This window comes from Cherax quadricarinatus, chromosome 58, assembly GCF_038502225.1.
Source record: "Cherax quadricarinatus isolate ZL_2023a chromosome 58, ASM3850222v1, whole genome shotgun sequence".
Taxonomy (NCBI): domain Eukaryota; kingdom Metazoa; phylum Arthropoda; class Malacostraca; order Decapoda; family Parastacidae; genus Cherax; species Cherax quadricarinatus.
This window is the reverse complement of record NC_091349.1, coordinates 838,051-861,596: the sequence shown is the minus strand read 5'-3', so window position 1 is coordinate 861,596 and position 23,546 is coordinate 838,051. Positions and strand designations below refer to the sequence as shown.

Genomic DNA, 23,546 nt, shown 5'->3' with positions numbered 1-23,546 from the left:
TATATATATATATATATATATATATATATATATATATATATATATATATATATATATATATATATATATATATTTCATGACAGTTGGCTTTCGTTAGCATATTTAATATGGTAGTTTCCTAAAACTATAAATAATCCATAAATATAAAAAACTGTAAAAACCAACCAATGTAATTTAGGGAAATAAACATCTTTAATTTTACCTAAAAAAAAAAAAAAAACTGACAAAGAAAATGGATTGTTGTACTCGCTATTTAGTTATAAGGAAAGTTAGTTATTTTAGTGCTGTTTTCTCTCTTCTTTTTCATATTCTATTTCAAATGTGTCACAAATGAAAGAAAAACAAATTGCAGTCACTTCACACTTTCTTTAATGTTAGTAGTGTAGTTGAGGTGAGTGAAGTGAGTCTACCATGACTGGTCATGTTTATATTATTAGTGTTTGAAGATTGTATCAACTTACATGACACTGTCACCGCTGTATTGATATTGTATTAAACTACATGACATTCACCTCTGTACTGAGATTGAATCACATGATAAATTAGACACATGTGCAACACCTGGGTATCTTTAATGAGGAAATATTTCCTCATTAAAGATACCCAGGTGTTGCACATGTGTCTAATTTATCAACTTATTGGTTCCCTGAACCATTCGTCTACATTGTATCAGACACATGACATTTTTCCACTGAGCTATTACACAGTAGTTATATCATAATCATTATTTTTAAAGGGGTGGGGTGTGTAAGCCAGCAGAAGGCCTCGGTCAGATGACCAAAAGCTCCAGCTGTGGGTTATTATATGACTAAGACCTTGTCAGGAAACACTTGTCCTGTTTCCTGACAAACATTGCCAAGTCTAGGTAACCTAACTTAGCTAGTGTATCATAAAATATATGACACTGCTACCTCTACTTAGCTTTTGTATCATACATGACACTGAGGCCTGGTCACAGACCGGGCCGCGGGGGGCGTTGACCCCCGGAACTCTCTCCAGGTAAACTCCAGGTTTTTATTTATTTATTTATTTATTTATTTAAAAATTTGAGCACACATACAGAGGTACAACAAATACAGGTAAGAGCAGTATGCCAAAGCCACTTATACTATGCATAGCATTACGGGCTGGCTTAAAATTAACTTAAGATTAACTAAGCAATGATGAAATCAGTGATAAAACATTAATGTAAACAGGTTACTATAAAGCACAAGTGAGTATTACAAAGACAGGTCATATGGTTGTATGCATTGTTGTACATTCACTAGAATGGAGTATTCTGTTAGGTAGTGTATTTAAAAAATACTAAAGTTAGATTGGGTTTTAGGTTTAACATTTATGTGATATAATTGTGAGAAACATTTAAGATATACAATTTATAAGGTTCAGTTATTCAGTATTTATTTGGTTTTGGGTGAGTAAGTGATCTTTGAGAAGAGACTTGAATTTATAAACAGGTAGTGTTTCTTTTATATTTACAGGTAATGAATTCCAGATTTTAGGGCCTTTTATGTGCATTGAGTTTTTACATAGTGTGAGATGGACACGAGGAACATCAAAGAGTGATCTGTGCCTTGTGTTATGGTCATGTGTTCTGTTGAGGTTGGCAAGGAGATGTTTGAGGGGAGGGTTAATATCAGAGTTAAGTGTTCTATGTATGTAATAGGTGCAGTAGTAAGTATGGATGTTTTGTATGGTGAGGAGGTTTAGTGTATTGAATATTGGTGGAGTGTGCTGCCTATAGTGAGAATTTGTTATCATTCTAACTGCAGCCTTTTGTTGGGTAATTAGTGGTCTGAGATGGTTACTTGTTGAGCCCCATGCACAAATTCCATAGGTGAGATAGGGGTAAATAAGAGAGTGATATAGGTTACCTCTACACTGAGATATTGTATAAGATAGATAACACTCACCTCTACACTGAGTTACAAGACAGTGTAAGAAGGCCACGCTCGCTACATACTACTACATTAAGTTCATTAAGGTACAGTTTAAGCAAGTTTTGGGTGATTGAAATTGGCTTACACAGTAGCGTGTGTAAATTACCCAGGATAACCCAAAATAACTAGTCAAAGTGACTTAGTAATTAAGTTACTGCATTGACACTGTGGTCCTTGATTCCTTGATGCTTGTCATGACTCCTGCTGGAAATGGTTCATTATATACTAAGAACCAGATATATATATATATATTATATATTATATATATATATATTATATATATATATAAGATATATATATATTAATATTTATAATATATATAATATATATATATATATAATACATATATATATATGTAATATATATATATATATAATATACACATATATAATATAATATTTTATTTATAGTATATATTATATACAATATATATATATATATATATATTATATATATATATATATATATATATATATATATATAATATATGTATATATATATATATATATATATATATATATATATATATATATATATATATATATATATATATATATATATATATATACAGTGGACCCCCGGTTAATGATATTTTTTCAGTCCAGAAGTATGTTCAGGTGCCAGTACTGACCGAATTTGTTCCCATAAGGAATATTGTGAAGTAGATTAGTCCATTTCAGACCCCCAAACATACACTTACAAACGCACTTACATAAATACACTTACATAATTGGTCGCATTCGGAGGTGATCGTTATGCGGGGGTCCACTGTATATATATATATATATATATATATATATATATATATATATATATATATATAACAGGGATATCTTGCTACTCCTACTTACACTCTGGTCACACTTCACAGACACGCACATACATATATATATACATACATCTAGGTTTTTCTCCTTTTTCTAAATAGCTCTTGTTCTTCTTTATTTCTTCTATTGGCCATGGGGAAGTGGAAAAGAATCTTTCCTCCGTAAGCTATGCGTGTTGTATGAGGCGACTAAAATGCCGGGAGCAATGGGCTAGTAACCCCTTCTCCTGTAGATATTTGCTAAAAAAGAGAAGAAGAAAAACTTTATAAAACTGGGATGCTTGAATGTGCGTGGATGTAGTGCGGATGACAAGAAACAGATGATTGCTGATGTTATGAATGAAAAGAAGTTGGATGTCCTGGCCCTAAGCGAAACAAAGCTGAAGGGGGTAGGGGAGTTTCGGTGGGGGGAAATAAATGGGATTAAATCTGGAGTATCTGAAAGAGTTAGAGCAAAGGAAGGGGTAGCAGTAATATTGAAGGATCAGTTATGGCAGGAGAAAAGAGAATATGAATGTGTAAATTCAAGAATTATGTGGATTAAAGTAAAGGTTGGATGCAAAAAGTGGGTCATAATAAGCGTGTATGCACCTGGAGAAGAGAGGAATGTAGAGGAGAGAGAGAGATTTTGGGAGATGTTAAGTGAATGTATAGGAGCCTTTGAACCAAGTGAGAGAGTAATTGTGGTAGGGGACCTGAATGCTAAAGTAGGAGAAACTTTTAGAGAGGGTGTGGTAGGTAAGTTTGGGGTGCCAGGTGTAAATGAAAATGGGAGCCCATTGATTGAACTTTGTATAGGTAATACATATTTTAAGAAAAAGAGGATAAATAAGTATACAAGATATGATGTAGGGCAAAATGATAGTAGTTTGTTGAATAATGTATTGGTAGATAAAAGACTGTTGAGTAGACTTCAGGATGTACATTGTTTATAGAGGGGCCACAGATATATCAGATCACTTTCTAGTTGTAGCTACACTGAGAGTAAAAGGTAGATGGGATACAAGGAGAATAGAAGCATCAGGGAAGAGAGAGGTGAAGGTTTATAAACTAAAAGAGGAGGCAGTTAGGGTTAGATATAAACAGCTATTGGAGGATAGATGGGCTAATGAGAGCATAGGCAATGGGGTCGAAGAGGTATGGGGTAGGTTTAAAAATGTAGTGTTAGAGTGTACAGCAGAAGTTTGTGGTTACAGGAAAGTGGGTGCGGGAGGGAAGAGGAGCGATTGATGGAATGATGATGTAAAGAGAGTAGTAAGGGAGAAAAAGTTAGCATATGAGAAGTTTTTACAAAGTAGAAGTGATGCAAGGAGGGAAGAGTATATGGAGAAAAAGAGAGAGGTTAAGAGAGTGGTGAAGCAATGTAAAAAGAGAGCAAATGAGAGAGTGGGTGAGATGTTATCAGCAAATTTTGTTGAAAATAATAAAAAGTTTTGGAGTGAGATAAAAAAGTTAAGGAAGCCTAGAGAACAAATGGATTTGTCAGTTAAAAATAGGAGAGGAGAGTTATTAAATGGAGAGTTAGAGGTATTGGGAAGATGGAGGGAATATTTTGAGGAATTGTTAAATGTTGATGAAGATAGGGAAGCTGTGATTTCGTGTATAGGGCAAGGAGGAACAACATCTTGTAGGAGTGAGGAAGAGCCAGTGTGAGTGTGGGGGAAGTTCGTGAGGCAGTAGGTAAAATGAAAGGGGGTAAGGCAGCCGGGATTGATGGGATAAAGATAGAAATGTTAAAAGCAGGTGGGGATATAGTTTTGGAATGGTTGGTGCAATTATTTAATAAATGTATGGAAGAGGGTAAGGTACCTAGGGATTGGCAGAGAGCATGCATAGTTCCTTTGTATAAAGGCAAAGGGGACAAAAGAGAGTGCAAAAATTATAGGGGGATAAGTCTGTTGAGTATACCTGGTAAAGTGTATGGTAGAGTTATTATTGAAAGAATTAAGAGTAAGACGGAGAATAGGATAGCAGATGAACAAGGAGGCTTTAGGAAAGGTAGGGGGTGTGTGGACCAGGTGTTTACAGTGAAACATATAAGTGAACAGTATTTAGATAAGGCTAAAGAGGTCTTTGTGGCATTTATGGATTTGGAAAAGGCATATGACAGGGTGGATAGGGGGCAATGTGGCAGATGTTGCAGGTGTATGGTGTGGGAGGTAGGTTACTGAAAGCAGTGAAGAGTTTTTACGAGGATAGTGAGGCTCAAGTTAGAGTATGTAGGAAAGAGGGAAATTATTTCCCAGTAAAAGTAGGCCTTAGACAAGGATGTGTGATGTCACCGTGGTTGTTTAATATATTTATAGATGGGGTTGTAAGAGAAGTAAATGCGAGGGTCTTGGCAAGAGGCGTGGAGTTAAAAGATAAAGAATCACACATAAAGTGGGAGTTGTCACAGTTGCTCTTTGCTGATGACACTGTGCTCTTGGGAGATTCTGAAGAGAAGCTGCAGTGATTGGTGGATGAATTTGGTAGGGTGTGTAAAAGAAGAAAATTAAAAGTGAATACTGGAAAGAGTAAGGTAATGAGGATAACAAAAAGATTAGGTGATGAAAGATTGGATATCAGATTGGAAGGAGAGAGTATGGAGGTGAATGTATTGAAATATTTGGGAGTGGACGTGTCAGCGGATGGGTCTATGAAAGATAAGGTGAATCATAGAATTGATGAGGGGAAAAGGGTGAGTGGTGCACTTAGGAGTCTGTGGAGACAAAGAACTTTGTCCTTGGAGGCAAAGAGGGGAATGTATGAGAGTATAGTTTCACCAACGCTCTTTTATGGGTGTGATGCATGGGTGATGAATGTTGCAGTGAGGAGAAGGCTGGAGGCAGTGGAGATATCATGTCTGAGGGCAATGTGTGGTGTGAATATAATGCAGATAATTCGTAGTTTGGAAGTTAGGAGGAGGTGCGGGATTACCAAAACTGTTGTCCAGAGGGCTGAGGAAGAGTTGTTGAGGTGGTTCGGACATGTAGAGAGAATGGAGCGAAACAGAGTGACTTCAAGAGTGTATCAGTCTGTAGTGGAAGGAAGGTGGGGTAGGGGTCGGCCTAGGAAAGGTTGGAGGGAGGGGGTAAAGGAGGTTTTGTGTGCGAGGGGCTTGGACTTCCAGCAGGCATGCGTGAGCGTGTTTGATAGGAGTGAATGGAGACAAATGGTTTTTAATACTTGACGTGCTGTTGGAGTGTGAGCAAAGTAACATTTATGAAGGGATTCAGGGAAACCGGCAGGCCGGACTTGAGTCCAGGAGATGGAAAGTACAGTGCCTGCACTCTGAAGGAGGGGTGTTAGTGTTGCAGTTTAAAAACTGTAGTGTAAAGCACCCTTCTGGCTAGACAGTGATGGAGTGAATGATGGTGAAAGTTTTTGTTTTTCGGGCCACCCTGCCTTGGTGGGAATCGGCCAGTGTGACAATAAAAAAATAATAATAATAATAGTAATATATATATATATATATATATATATATATATATATATATATATATATATATATATATATATATTATATATATATATATATTTTTTTTTTTTTATTACCACACTGGCTGATTCCCACCAAGGCAGGGTGGCCCGAAAAAGAAAAACTTTCACCACCATCATTCACTCCATCACTGTCTTGCCAGAAGGGTGCTTTACACTACAGTTTTTAAACTGCAACATTAACACCCCTCCTTCAGAGTGCAGGCACTGTACTTCCCATCTCCAGGACTCAAGTCCAGCCTGCCGGTTTCCCTGAACCCCTTCATAAATGTTACTTTGCTCACACTCCAACAGCATGTCAAGTATTAAAAACCACTTGTCTCCATTCATGTTGCAGTTTAAAAACTGTAGTGTAAAGCACCCTTCTGGCAAGACAGTGATGGAGTGAATGATGGTGAAAGTTTTTCTTTTTTGGGCCACCCTGCCTTGGTGGGAATCAGCCAGTGTGTTAATAAGAAAATAATATATATATATATATATATATATATATATATATATATATATATATATATATATATATATATATATATGAATATATATGAATATATATATATATATATATATATATATGAATATATATATATATATGAATATATAGGTAGTAGGTTGGTAGACAGCAACCACCCAGGGAAGTACTACCGTCCTGCCAGATGACTGTGAAACAAAAACCTGTAACTGTTTTGCATGATGGTAGGATTGCTGGTTTCTTTTTCTGTCTCATAAACACGCTAAGATAACAGGGATATCTTGCTACTCCTACTTACACTTTGGTCACACTTCACAGACACGCACATGCATATATATATATACATACATCTAGGTTTTTCTCCTTTTTCTAAATAGCTCTTGTTCTTTTTTATTTCTTCTATTGTCCATGGGGAAGTGGAAAAGAATCTTTCCTCCGTAAGCCATGCGTGTCGTATGAGGCGACTAAAATGCCGGGAGCAATGGGCTAGTAACCCCTTCTCCTGTATACAATTACTAAAAAAGAGAAGAAGAAAAACTTTATAAAACTGGGTTGCTTAAATGTGCGTGGATGTAGTGCGGATGACAAGAAACAGATGATTGCTGATGTTATGAATGAAAAGAAGTTGGATGTCCTGGCCCTAAGCGAAACAAAGCTGAAGGGGGTAGGAGAGTTTCAGTGGGGGGAAACAAATGGGATTAAATCTGGAGTATCTGAGAGAGTTAGAGCAAAGGAAGGGGTAGCAGTAATGTTAAATGATCAGTTATGGAAGGAGAAAAGAGAATATGAATGTGTAAATTCAAGAATTATGTGGATTAAAGTAAAGGTTGGATGCGAGAAGTGGGTCATAATAAGCGTGTATGCACCTGGAGAAGAGAGGAATGCAGAGGAGAGAGAGAGATTTTGGGAGATGTTAAGTGAATGTATAGGAGCCTTTGAACCAAGTGAGAGAGTAATTGTGGTAGGGGACTTGAATGCTAAAGTAGGAGAAACTTTTAGAGAGGGTGTGGTAGGTAAGTTTGGGGTGCCAGGTGTAAATGATAATGGGAGCCCTTTGATTGAACTTTGTATAGAAAGGGGTTTAGTTATAGGTAATACATATTTTAAGAAAAAGAGGATAAATAAGTATACACGATATGATGTAGGGCGAAATGACAGTAGTTTGTTGGATTATGTATTGGTAGATAAAAGACTGTTGAGTAGACTTCAGGATGTACATGTTTATAGAGGGGCCACAGATATATCAGATCACTTTCTAGTTGTAGCGACACTGAGAGTAAAAGGTAGATGGGATACAAGGAGAATAGAAGCATCAGGGAAGAGAGAGGTGAAGGTTTATAAACTAAAAGAGGAGGCAGTTAGGGTAAGATATAAACAGCTATTGGAGGATAGATGGGCTAATGAGAGCATAGGCAATGGGGTCGAAGAGGTATGGGGTAGGTTTAAAAATGTAGTGTTAGAGTGTTCAGCAGAAGTTTGTGGTTACAGGAAAGTGGGTGCAGGAGGGAAGAGGAGCGATTGGTGGAATGATGATGTAAAGAGAGTAGTAAGGGAGAAAAAGTTAGCATATGAGAAGTTTTTACAAAGTAGAAGTGATGCAAGGAGGGAAGAGTATATGGAGAAAAAGAGAGAAGTTAAGAGAGTGGTGAAGCAATGTAAAAAGAGAGCAAATGAGAGAGTGGGTGAGATGTTATCAACAAATTTTGTTGAAAATAAGAAAAAGTTTTGGAGTGAGATTAACAAGTTAAGAAAGCCTAGAGAACAAATGGATTTGTCAGTTAAAAATAGGAGAGGAGAGTTATTAAATGGAGAGTTAGAGGTATTGGGAAGATGGAAGGAATATTTTGAGGAATTGTTAAATGTTGATGAAGATAGGGAAGCTGTGATTTCGTGTATAGGGCAAGGAGGAATAACATCTTGTAGGAGTGAGGAAGAGCCAGTTGTGAGTGTGGGGGAAGTTCATGAGGCAGTAGGTAAAATGAAAGGGGGTAAGGCAGCCGGGATTGATGGGATAAAGATAGAAATGTTAAAAGCAGGTGGGGATATAGTTTTGGAGTGGTTGGTGCAATTATTTAATAAATGTATGGAAGAGGGTAAGGTACCTAGGGATTGGCAGAGAGCATGCATAGTTCCTTTGTATAAAGGCAAAGGGGATAAAAGAGAGTGCAAAAATTATAGGGGGATAAGTCTGTTGAGTGTACCTGGTAAAGTGTATGGTAGAGTTATAATTGAAAGAATTAAGAGTAAGACGGAGAATAGGATAGCAGATGAACAAGGAGGCTTTAGGAAAGGTAGGGGGTGTGTGGACCAGGTGTTTACAGTGAAACATATAAGTGAACAGTATTTAGATAAGGCTAAAGAGGTCTTTGTGGCATTTATGGATTTGGAAAAGGCGTATGACAGGGTGGATAGGGGGGCAATGTGGCAGATGTTGCAAGTGTATGGTGTAGGAGGTAGGTTACTGAAAGCAGTGAAGAGTTTTTACGAGGATAGTGAGGCTCAAGTTAGAGTATGTAGGAAAGAGGGAAATTTTTTCCCAGTAAAAGTAGGCCTTAGACAAGGATGTGTGATGTCACCGTGGTGGTTTAATATATTTATAGATGGGGTTGTAAGAGAAGTAAATGCGAGGGTCTTGGCAAGAGGCGTGGAGTTAAAAGATAAAGAATCACACACAAAGTGGGAGTTGTCACAGCTGCTCTTTGCTGATGACACTGTGCTCTTGGGAGATTCTGAAGAGAAGTTGCAGAGATTGGTGGATGAATTTGGTAGGGTGTGCAAAAGAAGAAAATTAAAGGTGAATACAGGAAAGAGTAAGGTTATGAGGATAACAAAAGGATTAGGTGATGAAAGATTGAATATCAGATTGGAGGGAGAGAGTATGGAGGAGGTGAACGTATTCAGATATTTGGGAGTGGACGTGTCAGCGGATGGGTCTATGAAAGATGAGGTGAATCATAGAATTGATGAGGGAAAAAGAGTGAGTGGTGCACTTAGGAGTCTGTGGAGACAAAGAACTTTGTCCTTGGAGGCAAAGAGGGGAATGTATGAGAGTATAGTTTTACCAACGCTCTTATATGGGTGTGAAGCGTGGGTGATGAATGTTGCAGCGAGGAGAAGGCTGGAGGCAGTGGAGATGTCATGTCTGAGGGCAATGTGTGGTGTGAATATAATGCAGAGAATTCGTAGTTTGGAAGTTAGGAGGAGGTGTGGGATTACCAAAACTGTTGTCCAGAGGGCTGAGGAAGGGTTGTTGAGGTGGTTCGGACATGTAGAGAGAATGGAGCGAAACAGAATGACTTCAAGAGTGTATCAGTCTGTAGTGGAAGGAAGGCGGGGTAGGGGTCGGCCTAGGAAGGGTTGGAGGGAGGGGGTAAAGGAGGTTTTGTGTGCGAGGGGCTTGGACTTCCAGCAGGCATGCGTGAGCGTGTTTGATAGGAGTGAATGGAGACAAATGGTTTTTAATACTTGACGTGCTGTTGGAGTGTGAGCAAAGTAACATTTATGAAGGGATTCAGGGAAACCGGCAGGCCGGACTTGAGTCCTGGAGATGGGAAGTACAGTGCCTGCACTCTGAAGGAGGGGGTTAATGTTGCAGTTTAAAAACTGTAGTGTAAAGCACCCTTCTGGCAAGACAGTGATGGAGTGAATGATGGTGAAAGTTTTTCTTTTTCGGGCCACCCTGCCTTGGTGGGAATCGGCCGGTGTGATAATAAAAAAAAAAAAAATAAAAAAAAAAAAATATATATATAAATATATATATATATATATATATATATAAATATATATATATATATATATAAATATATATATATATATATATATATATATATATATATATATATATATATATATATATATATATATATATATATATATATATATATATATATATATATATATATATATATATATATATATATATATATATATACATACATACATACATACATACATACATACATACATACATTGGACCCCCGGTTAACGATATTTTTTCATTCCAGAAGTATGTACAGGTGCCAGTACTGACCGAATTTGTTCCCATAAGGAATATTGAGAAGTAGATTAGTCCATTTCAGACCCCCAAACATACACATACAAACGCACTTATATAAATACACTTACATAATTGGTCGCATTGGGAGGTGATCGTTATGCGGGGGTCCACTGTATATGCATTCATGCATGCACATAAAATGATTGTTTGTAATGTTATGTATGCTGTGTAAATTACGTTATGTATACCTGGAGTGTTCTGGGGGTCAACGTCCCTGTAGCCCAGTCGATGACCACGCCTCACAATGTATGTACATATGTATATGTATGTCTCTGTCTCTGTCTCATACATATACACTGGGGGTTTGCTTTCACCTCTGATTGGTTGTTTACAGGTAAAATGTGGCAATAATGACCTGGTGCAGTGGATTAAATTGAAACTTAACAGACCACCATGATGTTCATCTACTTACACAATTCTCACAGCCTTTCTGGTACAAATATACAACCGCTACTCGACAGATTTAAGCAGGTAATTATAGTTTGAACTGTACAATATTAATTTGGCTTTATAGTTGAGACATTTTGTTCTGCAAATGCATTAAAAAAATAATCTAACTTAATGAAACACTCTTAACTCAATCTAAAATAACCTAACCTTACCCCTGCTGTCAGTACTGGCAGCTATTTGTTAACATTGGGCTAGGTGCATGATGTAACTCAATAGTATTAACCACCAGTTGACTCGAAAGTGCTTCACAACCATAAGTAATATTACTACTTTTGCCCGAAATGCTCTGAATAACTACGGGCTTTCTGCATGCACAACTAAATGTTTCCCAGCTCTGTCCAAACTTTGTATCATGCTGAAATCAAATTATTATTATTACAGTAGTAATCTCCCGGAATAATTTGCACAATTCTTATTCTGTATATTGTAAAATGTAAATTAATGCCCAAGTTCTGTCGAGTAGTGGTCATAAACCTTAGCCGCCTTTCTTTATAAACGTAATATAAATAATAATGGCTGTCATTGCAACATAGATATCACCCACTACACATCCATGATGCAGCCCATTAGTCAAGGAGTAGTTATGAATTCCAAATTAACCCTTTGACTGTCGCGTCCGTATACGTATATATACGTTTACGAGGTACCGTGTTTGACGTATATATACTCATAAATTCTAGCGGCTTCAAATCAGGCAGGAGAAAGCTGGTTGGCCCACATGTGAGAGAATGGGTCTGTGTGGTCAGTGTGCACCATATAAAAAAAATCCTGGAGCACGCAGTGCATAATGAGAAAAAAAAAACTCCGACCGTTTTTTTTAATTAAAATGCCAACTTTGTGGTCTATTTTCGTATAGTATTTGTGGTTGTATTCTCGTTTTCTTGGTCTCATTTGATAGAATGGAAACTATATTATAGAAATAGAGGTGATTTTGATAATTTTACTATAAAAAGAACCTGGAAATGGAGCACAAAGTACGGGAAATGTTTGATTTTTGCCGATGTTCAAAAGTAAACAAATGATGTCATTGTCCAATAAATGTCCAAATAACCATTCTAATATGCAGTCATGAATGGGTTGATGTAATTTTTACAATTATTACAGTATTGCAGTAGTCTGCATAACAGTAAATCTTCTATTTTTTGTTTGAATAAAATTTCAAAATATTTAATAAGCAAGAGTAATATCACAGGGGCCTGGAGACATGACTGATGAACAAAGAAAATGTTATTTTAGAGCCAGGAATGTCTGCATTGTTCATTCTGGTCCTTATTTTGAAATTGTCATATTTTTTAATTTTTGTGAAATTGGCCAAATTGCAAATTTCTGACCATGTTATTGGGTAGTTGAAATCGGTAAATGGGCAGTTTCTTGTACTCAACCGATGGCAAAAATAGAGTTCTGAAGAAATAGCTATGAGTTTGGTTGACTGGAATAATGGAATTAGCCGAAAGTAGGGCTCAAAGTGGGCGAAATCGCCGATTTGTAAATATCGCCGAGGTCGCTAACTTCGCGAGAGCGTAATTCCATCAGTTTTCCATCATATTTCGTTTTTTTGGTGTCTTTACAATCGGGAAAAGATTCTCTTATCATTTCATAAAAAAAAAATTTTTTTTTTTTTAAATTTTGCGACACCAGGAGACACCTCAGGATTGGGGGTTGCGACAGTCAAAGGGTTAAACTATTATAACATATTAGTAAGTGACATTTAGGGCCCTACCAACAAGCAAAAGCTTTACAAGGTTTGACAGGAAATGAGCATTTGATCCTCTTTCTTCAGGAATTATTACTATGAGAATTTCTCTGCAGATTGAGGATATAGCACACTCACCTTACCCATAGACACTTGCAAGGAATCCTGCTCCTCTCTGTGCAGCTTTCAGTGTGCCATTGACAGTGATCCACTTTTTAATAAGATGCCTTAAGCTTCGATCATACTGAATACCCCTCAAGGCCTTGATGTTAGTGATAAGCTCTTGATCCAAGAAACTGTACTTATTGTTCTTTTTCTTGGATTGTATCTGTGTGCCTCTCATTCTTCAGGCACTGTATGACCTCCACCTTGTTTATTGCTTCTCTCTGATTCAAATAAATAATAATGCTGAATAAGATATAAGTTTTTTTTAATTACTAGGAGGTCTGTGGTGGCCTTGGTGATGTTTTAGACCATTGTTTTGGTGTGGGTCACATTATGACATTTTTAATCTTGTATGATTGGCTTTATTGTTTTTAAGGTATGGTTCAGTAATTGTATTTTATTAGTAGAAGTACAATAAATTGAGCAGTGTGGTTTATTCCTGTTAGAGTCCTTAAGCCCTCCCTTATGATGCAACTCATAACAGTTAACTAGCTTTTAGGTATCTGTATGCTGCTAGTTGAACAGGGACAGAAGGTGCTAAACCCCTGTGGGTTATTCAGCGCAAGATAGAAGGGTGGCTGTGCACGAGACAGCCACCCTTCCAATTTGTACTTGCCTTGATGTCCCCTGGGAGATATAGAAAGACTTACCAATGTGTAGGTGCTTGTGGCTCAGTTGGTAGCATCCCCATCTCACACATACTGAAGGGACTGGGGATTGCTTCCCAGCACAGGTGCAACATTGGGCATGTTTCCTTACACCTGCTGTGTCTGTTAACCTAGCAGTAATTAGGTGCCTGGGTGTTAGTTGACTGTTGTGGGTCATATCCTGGGGGGGGAAAAAGATTTCAAGACCACATGGAAATAAGACAGACAGTCTCCAATGATGCATTGACTTTATTGCATTATCTTGGGTGGCTAACACTTCAAATTAAAAGTTCAAACAAAATTAAATCTATTTCTAATGTCTTCACATGAATTGAAGCTACTGGGTTATTTGTTTGGATTATTAACCTTGAGGGTTAGTATTGTAACACAGGATAATACAGTAAAGCCATATCATCAGACTAACTGGCTTATTTCCACTGAGGTCCTTTAATCCTCTCCCTACTGACTGCTAGGTGAACTGGGGCAGAAGGCATGAGGAAACATGCCCACCGTTTCCACTTGTCCAGGGATCAAACACTAGTCCCTCACTGTATGAGTTGAGGCCACTGTTAATTAATCAAATGCCCTATCACTGAACTTTGAGGTGCTGCACTGTTGTTTTAATCTGTTGTTTGTGGTGATTAAATGTTAGACTTTATGGCACAGGGTGCTGAATGTCCATTTGATATTAATGTTTTGCTAATCCCTAAACCCCTACCCATCAGTGGTGCACTGTATTACCTTAGTGTGGTGGCGAGCTAATCCCTAAACCCCTGCCCATCAGTGGTGCCTTGTATTACCTTGGTGTGGTGGCAAGCTAATCCCTAAACCCCTGCCCATCAGTGGTGCACTGTATTACCTTAGTGTGGTGGCAAGCTAATCCCTAAACCCCTGCCCATCAGTGGTGCACTGTATTACCTTAGTGTGGTGGCGAGCTAATCCCTAAACCCCTGCCCATCAGTGGTGCACTGTATTACCTTAGTGTGGTGGCGAGCTAATCCCTAAACCCCTGCCCATCAGTGGTGCCTTGTATTACCTTGGTGTGGTGGCAAGCTAATCCCTAAACCCCTGCCCATCAGTGGTGCACTGTATTACCTTAGTGTGGTGGTGAGGTCTGAATGGCCTGAGTGCTTGGCAAAGCACATTTTTTGGCCTAAGTAACACAGAGGTTTTTTTCTTTTCATCAAGATTTGCTAAGACTTAAAGCCTATGGCTTAAAACAAATTATGGATATGCAGTAGTTTAGATAGTGACTAATGGCTGTATAATGATTTTGATTTTATTATGATTATGGTATATCTAATATACATGTACTGTAGTATATTTTGGAATGTAAGAGACTTACCATATGGCTAATAGTAACCAAGGAAAAAAATAAATATCGTTTAGTACTATATAGGTACAGTACTCCCTACCTGTAATTTCACACTTATTTATTTTTTCTTTAGTGCAAATATTGTAGCTTAATGAGACAGTACTCAGAAATAATTGACTTGTAAAGTTTTCCTGAATAACTGTAAATGATTCCAAGAATAATCTTTGACTTGTTAAAGTGTGATCAGAAACCATTGTCAGGGTATCTTTAACTTTTTTACTCAGTACTGTATCGTGATTCCAGACATAATTTGAAAAAAAAATTCGGACTTGGCTTGTTTCTCACTTCCTTATGTTTTTTTTTTTTTTTGTTACTGCTATACTTCATCACACAGGATAGTTCCTGCTATATTTCATCACACAAGATATGTAGTTCCTGCTATATTTCATCACACAAGATATGTAGTTCCTGCTATATTTCATCACACAAGATATGTAGTTCCTGCTATATTTCATCACACAAGATATGTAGTTCCTGCTATATTTCATCACACAAGATATGTAGTTCCTGCTATATTTCATCACACAAGATATGTAGTTCCTGCTATATTTCATCACGCAAGATATGTAGTTCCTGCTATATTTCATCACACAAGATATGTAGTTCCTGCTATATTTCATCACACAAGATATGTAGTTCCTGCTATATTTCATCACGCAAGATATGTAGTTCCTGCTATATTTCATCACACAAGATATGTAGTTCCTGCTATATTTCATCACGCAAGATATGTAGTTCCTGCTATATTTCATCACACAAGATATGTAGTTCCTGCTATATTTCATCACACAAGATATGTAGTTCCTGCTATATTTCATCACACAAGATATGTAGTTCCTGCTATATTTCATCACACAAGATATGTAGTTCCTGCTATATTTCATCACGCAAGATATGTAGTTCCTGCTATATTTCATCACACAAGATATGTAGTTCCTGCTATATTTCATCACACAAGATATGTAGTTCCTGCTATATTTCATCACGCAAGATATGTAGTTCCTGCTATATTTCATCACACAAGATATGTAGTTCCTGCTATATTTCATCACGCAAGATATGTAGTTCCTGCTATATTTCATCACACAAGATATGTAGTTCCTGCTATATTTCATCACACAGGATAGTTCCTGCTATACTTCATGACATAGGATAGTTCCTGCTATACTTCATGACATACGATAGTTCCTGCTATACATCATCACACAGGATAGTTCCTGCTGTACTTCATGACATAGGATAGTTCTTCATGACATACGATAGTTCCTGCTATACATCATCACACAAGATAAGTAGTTCCTGCTGTATTTCATCACACAGGATAGTTCCTGCTATACCTCATCACACAGGATATTTTTCCTCTCATACTTCATCACATAAGATGGTTTTCCCAGTCTTACTTGGGATGGGATTTTTAAAAAAATGAGATAAGGTAGCAAGCATCAGCTCTTCAATAGGGCAAAGAGGTTGTCAAAGATTTCCATGTGGCTTCAGTAGCTATGGCAACTATGGGAGAGTGCAGTGGACAAGTGTAGTAGTAGCAGCAGCAACACACACAGCAAGAAGCATTCTTGAGTTTCCCCAGTGCTCGGGCTTAATACCCAAAGCTGGGGTGTGACTCCAAAAAGATCCTGTAGTGCTTGCTGCCTTTGCACCTCCTGACATCATCTGTTGCTATGCAGCTGCCACACCCTTCGAGCCTAGTGTGGATGGGGTTGGTGAGCCCAAAGTGCCTAGTTTCTCCCTCCAAACCCCATGAGGGTGGGGAATGGGGCTAGGCCTGGGGACAGCTGGTCCCAGTAGACAAGGAGGTATTTGTACCTCCTCCCATGGCAGACATTGGTCTGAGACACTTCCTCGACAGGGAGACAAGGCCAGGCCACCTCTTGGAAAAGGCCCGGGCCGGGCAATTATTCCGGCGAAGCTACAGCAGAATAGACAGCTATGGGGTTACTATTACATATTACTTATCAGTAGATCTAAGCATGCTAATATTTTAGTTAGCCATGGGTTTAGTCTTCTTTTTATGGGTTTGAGCTTACTATGCCAACTCTGGTTTTGTATCACCAGACATGCATCAACCTTAATTTTGAGTTTTGTTTAAAAATTACAGTGTAATGTTCAGCTATATAATATTGTTTCTTATTATTTGTAGCCAGCATGATAATTTACAGTATTGTATTTATGTAATTATTATTAAACACTACAGCACTATTCTTATTACAGTTAACACAGCGGTCATTTCCCACTGAGGCAAGGTGACTCGAAAAAGAGGAAACAAAAGATTTTCTTCCTGTTTTACAGTTAATTATTTAAACAGTAAATGTGGGTTACTAGCCCCTTGCTCCCAGCATTTTAATCACCTCTTATGACACATTGTTATTACAGTGGAACCTCAAAAATCGAACTGCTCCCAACACAACCAATTATGTAAGTGTATTTTTGAAAGTGCTTTTATAAGCGTATTATTGAGGGTCTGAAATCGACTAATCTAATTTACATTATTCCTGATGGGAATAAATTCATTCGGTAAAGGCATTTGAACAGCCTTCTGGACTGAAGAAAGTTCGATATTTGAGGTTCCACTGTATTATAATTACTACTGGGGTCTTGCTCCTGGCATATTAGTTACCTTTAATGGCACAGTATTATAATGATTAATGTGTTAATACAGGTACAGTACTGCCTTTTTTTTAGTTGTAACCCTTCATAACATGGCATTTCTGTACTAGACACTAGAAGTACTGTATACTGTATAGTACAGGACTGTGTACTGTACAGTACAGTACTATACAGTACTGTTAAAGTATATAAATATTATACAGTGGACCCCCGGTTAACGATATTTTTTCACTCCAGAAGTATGTTCAGGTGCCAGTACTGACCGAATTTGTTCCCATAAGAAATATTGTGAAGTAGATTAGTCCATTTCAGACCCCCAAACATACATGTACAAACGCACTTACATAAATACACTTACATAATTGGTCGCATTCGGAGGTAATCGTTATGCGGGGGTCCACTGTATAAATTTTTTTTTTCAACAAGTCGGCCGTCTCCCACCAAGGCAGGGTAACCCAAAAAGAAAGAAAATACTTTCATCATCATTCAACACTTTCACCTCACTCACACATAATCACCATTTTTGCAGAGCTGCCCAGAATACAGCAGTTTAGAAGTATATACGTATAAAAATACACAATACATGTACTATACCCCTCCAAACTGCCAATATCCCAAACCCCTCCTTTAGAGTGCAGGCATTGTACTTCCCATTTCCAGGACTCGAGTCCGGTTATAAAAAATAACTAGTTTCCCTGAATCTCTTCACTAAATATTACCCTGCTCACACTCCAACAGCTCGTCAGGTCCCAAATACCATCCGTCTTCATTCACTCCTATCTAACATACATACTGTAATACTTTAAAACTACATTGCAGTAATGAGCTTATATGAAGAATAAAATAGAGAGGTCAGTAAAAGCTATATGCAGTAACTTAATTATTTTATTTATACAAATTAACACATACATACAAACTATAGAGAAAGTGGTTGAGCATTGTTCTTCACAACTCCTACTCAATCCTCTTAGTATTTCTCCGATGTTAAATACGCTTCATCTTAATGGGCATGTAAGCTTATCATGTTGCTCCACTCATGCTTCTCCCATAGATTGCATTACCTATAAAAGAAAAACACATTAATTGCATGAGCTTAAAAGATAATAATATAAAGTGGGAGTTTTCATAGTTCCTCTTTGTTGATGACAGTGCTTTTTGGAGGTTCAGAATAGAGGTGCAGAGGTTGGAGGAGTAGTTTTGGGAGGTTTGTTAAAGAAGAATGTTGTAAGTGACTGTAGGGAAGAACAAGCTGACGAGAGTAAGTAGTAGTTTAGATAATGAAAGATTGAATGTCAAATAATGGGATGATAGTGCTGTTTAGAGATTTAGAATAGAGTTACAGAGGTTGGTGGAGGAGTTTAGGAAGGTTTGTTCAAGAAGAAAGTTGTAAGTGGTTGTAAGGAAGTGCAAGTTGATGAGAGTAAGTAATAGTTTAGGTAATGAAAGATTGAATGTCAGATAGTGGGAAGTGACAAGGCAGTCAACAAGAACATTTCGCCTGGCTTCAAAACAGGTCACTAGTGTGTCAGGTGAGTAGATTCTGAACTGTGTGTGGGAGTGCATGCATCAATGATGGCTTTGTGGATGATGAGGTGAATCATTGAGCAGATGTGGCAAGAAAGGTATCTGGGGTCTGTGGAAAGAAAGAAATTATCAGTGGATACAAAAGAAAAGTAACACGTTTCAGAGTATAGTTGTGTCAACCATTTTGCACAGGCAAGAGGCATGGTCCATCGAGAAGTAGTGTGTAAGATGTGGCATGAATATCATGCAGTGAATATAGTGTGATAAAGAAGATCCCAGAAAGGGGTTGAAATATACAGATCAATTAATCTCCTGAGTTTCTGTCTCAGTGTGGGTTGTTATTGAGCATAGAGTACAGTTTAGAAAGCAATGTGTTGGTATGAAAGCTGGAATACAAAGAGGAGATGGTAGAAGGTTATTGAGATAATTTGACTATTGACAAAGGATAGAGCAGAATTAGTTGACCAAGAGGGTACATAAATTGGGAGAGGGTGGTCAAAGTGGAAGAAGAAACAGAAGATATCCCAGGAAGGGTTGGAAGGATAGAGTGGAGGAGGATGTGTGTGTGTGTGTGTGTGGGGAGGGGGGTCTGGGCTTGCTGGTGGTGATTTATTCATCAGGAAGTCTCCTGATCTAAGTCTTAATCAGATAATGTTCTGCTCACTGGTTAAATATCTGCTGACTTACCTCACATAGATATTACACTTCATTTACAAGAGGATTACTAAATCCATAAGGGTTATGCAGTGTTTGCAAATCCAAAGTAATCAAGTTTGATCCAAGGGAGGAGAGGGTAGTGCTAATTCCTAGTGTCAAGAACTTTTCACTAGAATAAAGTCACCCAGGAAAATAAAGCTCATAGAGAAAAGCAGATAAAGCACCTTGATAGGACATGGTTGCCAGGTGACCACTCAGTGTATCAAGTGTATTAAAAACAACTATAGCATTACACACACAGACATTGTTCAGAAAATTAATGGTCATTGTTTTTATTAAAATCAGCAGTCTTCCACCAGTGTACAATGGCCTAGAAAAAAGGGAGCACTCACCATTATTTATTCAATAGCTGTCTTATCAGAGTATACAGACATCACAGTTCAGTGACCCTCTCAATTGCAACAATATTGTTATTCTTCTTATTATTTTATTATTATTAGTATTATTATTGCTATAATCATGGGTGAAGTATTAACCCTTTGACTGTCGCAACCCCAAATCCTGAAGTGTCTCCTGGTGTCGAAAAAAATTTTGAAAAAAAAAAAAAAAATTTTTATGAAATGATAGTCTTTTTCCCGATGATAATGACACCAAAAGTACGAAATTTGATTGAAGACTTACGGAATTACACTCCCACGAAGTTAGCGATCTCGGCGATATATACGCATCAGCGATTTTGCCAAATTTGAGCCCTATTTTCTGCCAATTCCATTGTTCCAGTCAACTAAACTCATAGTTGTTTCTTTAGAACTCCATTTTTTCTATCAATTGAGTACAAGAAACTGCTCATTTACCAATTTCAACTACCCAGTAAAGTGGTCAGAAATTGGCAATTTGGCCAATTTCACACTAAAAAAGATGCCAGTTTCAAAATAGGGTCCAGAATAAACAATGCAGATATTCTTGGCACTAAAATAACATATCCTCTGTTCATTAGTCACATCTTCAGGCCCCTCTTATATTACTCTTGCATTCTGTTTTTATTTTTTACTCACACAAAAAATAGAAGATTTACTGTTATGCAGACTACTGCATTATTGTAAAAATGGCATAAATAATATCAGTGCACTAGTGAAAGAATATTAGACTCCCCAGTTGACGGGTATTGGACGTGTGGTGTGATTTGCTTACTCTTGAACATTGGTAAAAATCTAACATTTCCGCTACTTTGAGCTCATTTTCAAGGTCATTTTCATTGTGAAACTAATCAAAATCATCTCTATTTCTGTAATGTTTTCCATTCTGTCAAATGAGACCAAGAAAATGAGAATACAATCATAAATACTATAGGAAAATACACCTCAAATTCGGCATTTTAATCCAAAAACACGGTCGGAGTTTTTTCTCTCATTATGCACTGTGTGCTGCAGGATTTTTTTTTATACAATGCACACTGACCACACAGACCCATTCTCTCACATGTGAGCCTACCAGCTTTCTCCTGCTTGATTTGAATCCGATAGAATTATTCAGTATATATACGTCCGAAGCACTGGCTCATAAGACGTATATGGCCGAAACAGTCAAAGGGTTAAACCCATAAGAGTTAGAGAGCTCCTATCAGATGAGGAGATTATACTTATTCAAATTAACAAAAACTTCTGTTATTCCCTTCAAGGGGAAGATGATATCCTGATATTGGTGAATGGCTCTTGATCTGGTGAATTGGCACTCCCCTCTCCCATTCCTTGGATCAAACATGATTCATATTTCCTAGGCACCATATGACCCCCTACATGTTTAGAGTTTCCCCATAATTTAATAATAATTTTAATGGTTAAAAACTTTCTTTGCAGATCGTGTATTCTGTGACATACCTGTGACTAGTTTCAAGGGTTCCTCTACCCTGGCAGCCTGTCTTGGTCAGTGCCTGCTCAACCAGGTTGTTGCTGTTAGTGCCCTCGGAGCCATGACAATCTGGTAGGTCTATTGCTCCTTTATTATTATGTTATTACACAAACTCAAATTAAGTTGAAACAACTGTCAATGGGTAAGTGTTTGGGATGACACTTACTCTGTTTTTGTCACAAATACAGTAAACCCTGGGTATAACAGGCTAATGGGGAGTCTCCAAGTGTCCAATAAATCGGAATGGCAGAAATAGCACAGTATCTCTAATATAGAACTGTACATAAATATTGAAAATAGTTAAAAATACAATTTACCCAGTGGCTCTTGTCTGTTATTACAGAAGTCCCCTATACGTATTAATGTCTGTTATGTCGAGATCTGACATGTTGAGGTCTTGTTATCTAGAGGTCCATTATATCAAGACACAGCATCAACAACACAGCCACTTGATACTGGAGTTATGCAGGGAAGTGTCCTTGGTCCCCTGCTCTTCCTCATATACATCAATGATCTTCCAAACATATCTCAACACCTGAACCCCATTCTCTTTGCTGACGACACGACTTATGTCATCTCTCACCCTAATCTTGCCACCCTCAACACCATTGTTAATGAGGAGCTGATCAAAATATCGACTTGGATGACAGCCAATAAACTTACGCTTAACACTGACAAAACCTACTACATTATGTTTGGTAGCAGAGCAGGAGATGCGCAAATTAACATTAAGATCGACAACACACTAATTGCCAGGCATAATGAGGGCAAATTCCTAGGCCTTATACCTCGACAACAACCTGAACTTCAGCACCCATATCCAACACATAACCAAAAAAGTATCCAAAACGGTTGGGATCCTCTCCAAGATACGATACTACTTGCCGCAAACTGCCCTTCTCACACTATACCATTCACTTATATATCCCTACCTCACCTATGCTATCTGTGCTTGGGGTTCAACTGCAGCAACACACCTAAAGCCAATAATAACCCAACAAAAAGCTGCAGTAAGAATAATCACTAAATCCCATCCCTGGCAACACCCCCCCCCCCCACTCTTCATAGATCTAAACTTACTCCCTGTTCAGTACATCCACACTTACTACTGTGCAATCTACATCTACAGGACCTTAAATTCCAATATTAACCTTGACCTAAAACGCTTTCTTGATAGTTGTGACAGAACCCACAGGCACAACACCAGACACAAACATCTCTATGACATTCCCCGTGTCCGACTAAACCTTTACAAAAATTCAATGTATGTCAAAGGCCCTAAAATCTGGAACACCCTACCTGAAAATTCTAAAACTGCAGACACATTAATCACCTTCAAAACTACCATCAGAAAACATCTTATCTCCCTGATACACCCTGTCAACTAATTACACGAATACCACCTGGTGGTTAACACTTACACTCACTCACCCATTTGACCATAATCAGAAATATCAATCTCAATCTCAAAATAATGAATCTTAACTAGTCATAAGTTGGCCTGTGATACTCCAATACTGAAACTATGTATAGTGCCAAAACAAAAGCATTCACATTGCTAAACTCACAAACTAGTATTTAGTCACTTAGCCATAATACCAACTTACCTCATAATTTTGTAATATTTTAAACTTAAGATTTAATTTAAGTCTGCCCGAAATGCCTAGCCATGCTTGGTGTTCTAGTGGTACACTCTGTAATTATTATTTTACTACATGTAAACCACACAATAACCA

General features: G+C 37.7%; 1 protein-coding gene and 1 long non-coding RNA gene across 11 annotated transcripts in view; one reads left to right on the top strand and one right to left on the bottom strand.

The window, feature by feature from the left end:
* The first annotated feature begins 254 nt into the window (after positions 1 to 254).
* LOC128698019 (uncharacterized) lies at positions 255 to 22,082 on the top strand. Its single transcript, XR_011393614.1, has 3 exons — positions 255 to 391; positions 11,104 to 11,240; positions 21,759 to 22,082. It is a non-coding gene; the product is annotated as an uncharacterized lncRNA (long non-coding RNA).
* Positions 18,593 to 23,546, bottom strand: part of LOC128698016 (LIM domain-binding protein 2-like) — a 740,316-nt gene continuing 735,362 nt past the window's right edge. For all 10 annotated transcript variants that reach the window (XM_070097474.1, XM_070097473.1, XM_070097481.1 and 7 more), the window contains one exon: positions 18,593 to 18,782. In XM_070097474.1, the coding sequence (XP_069953575.1) occupies positions 18,742 to 18,782 (41 nt within the window). In that variant the 3' untranslated portion in view covers positions 18,593 to 18,741. The remainder of the gene's footprint in view (positions 18,783 to 23,546) is intronic.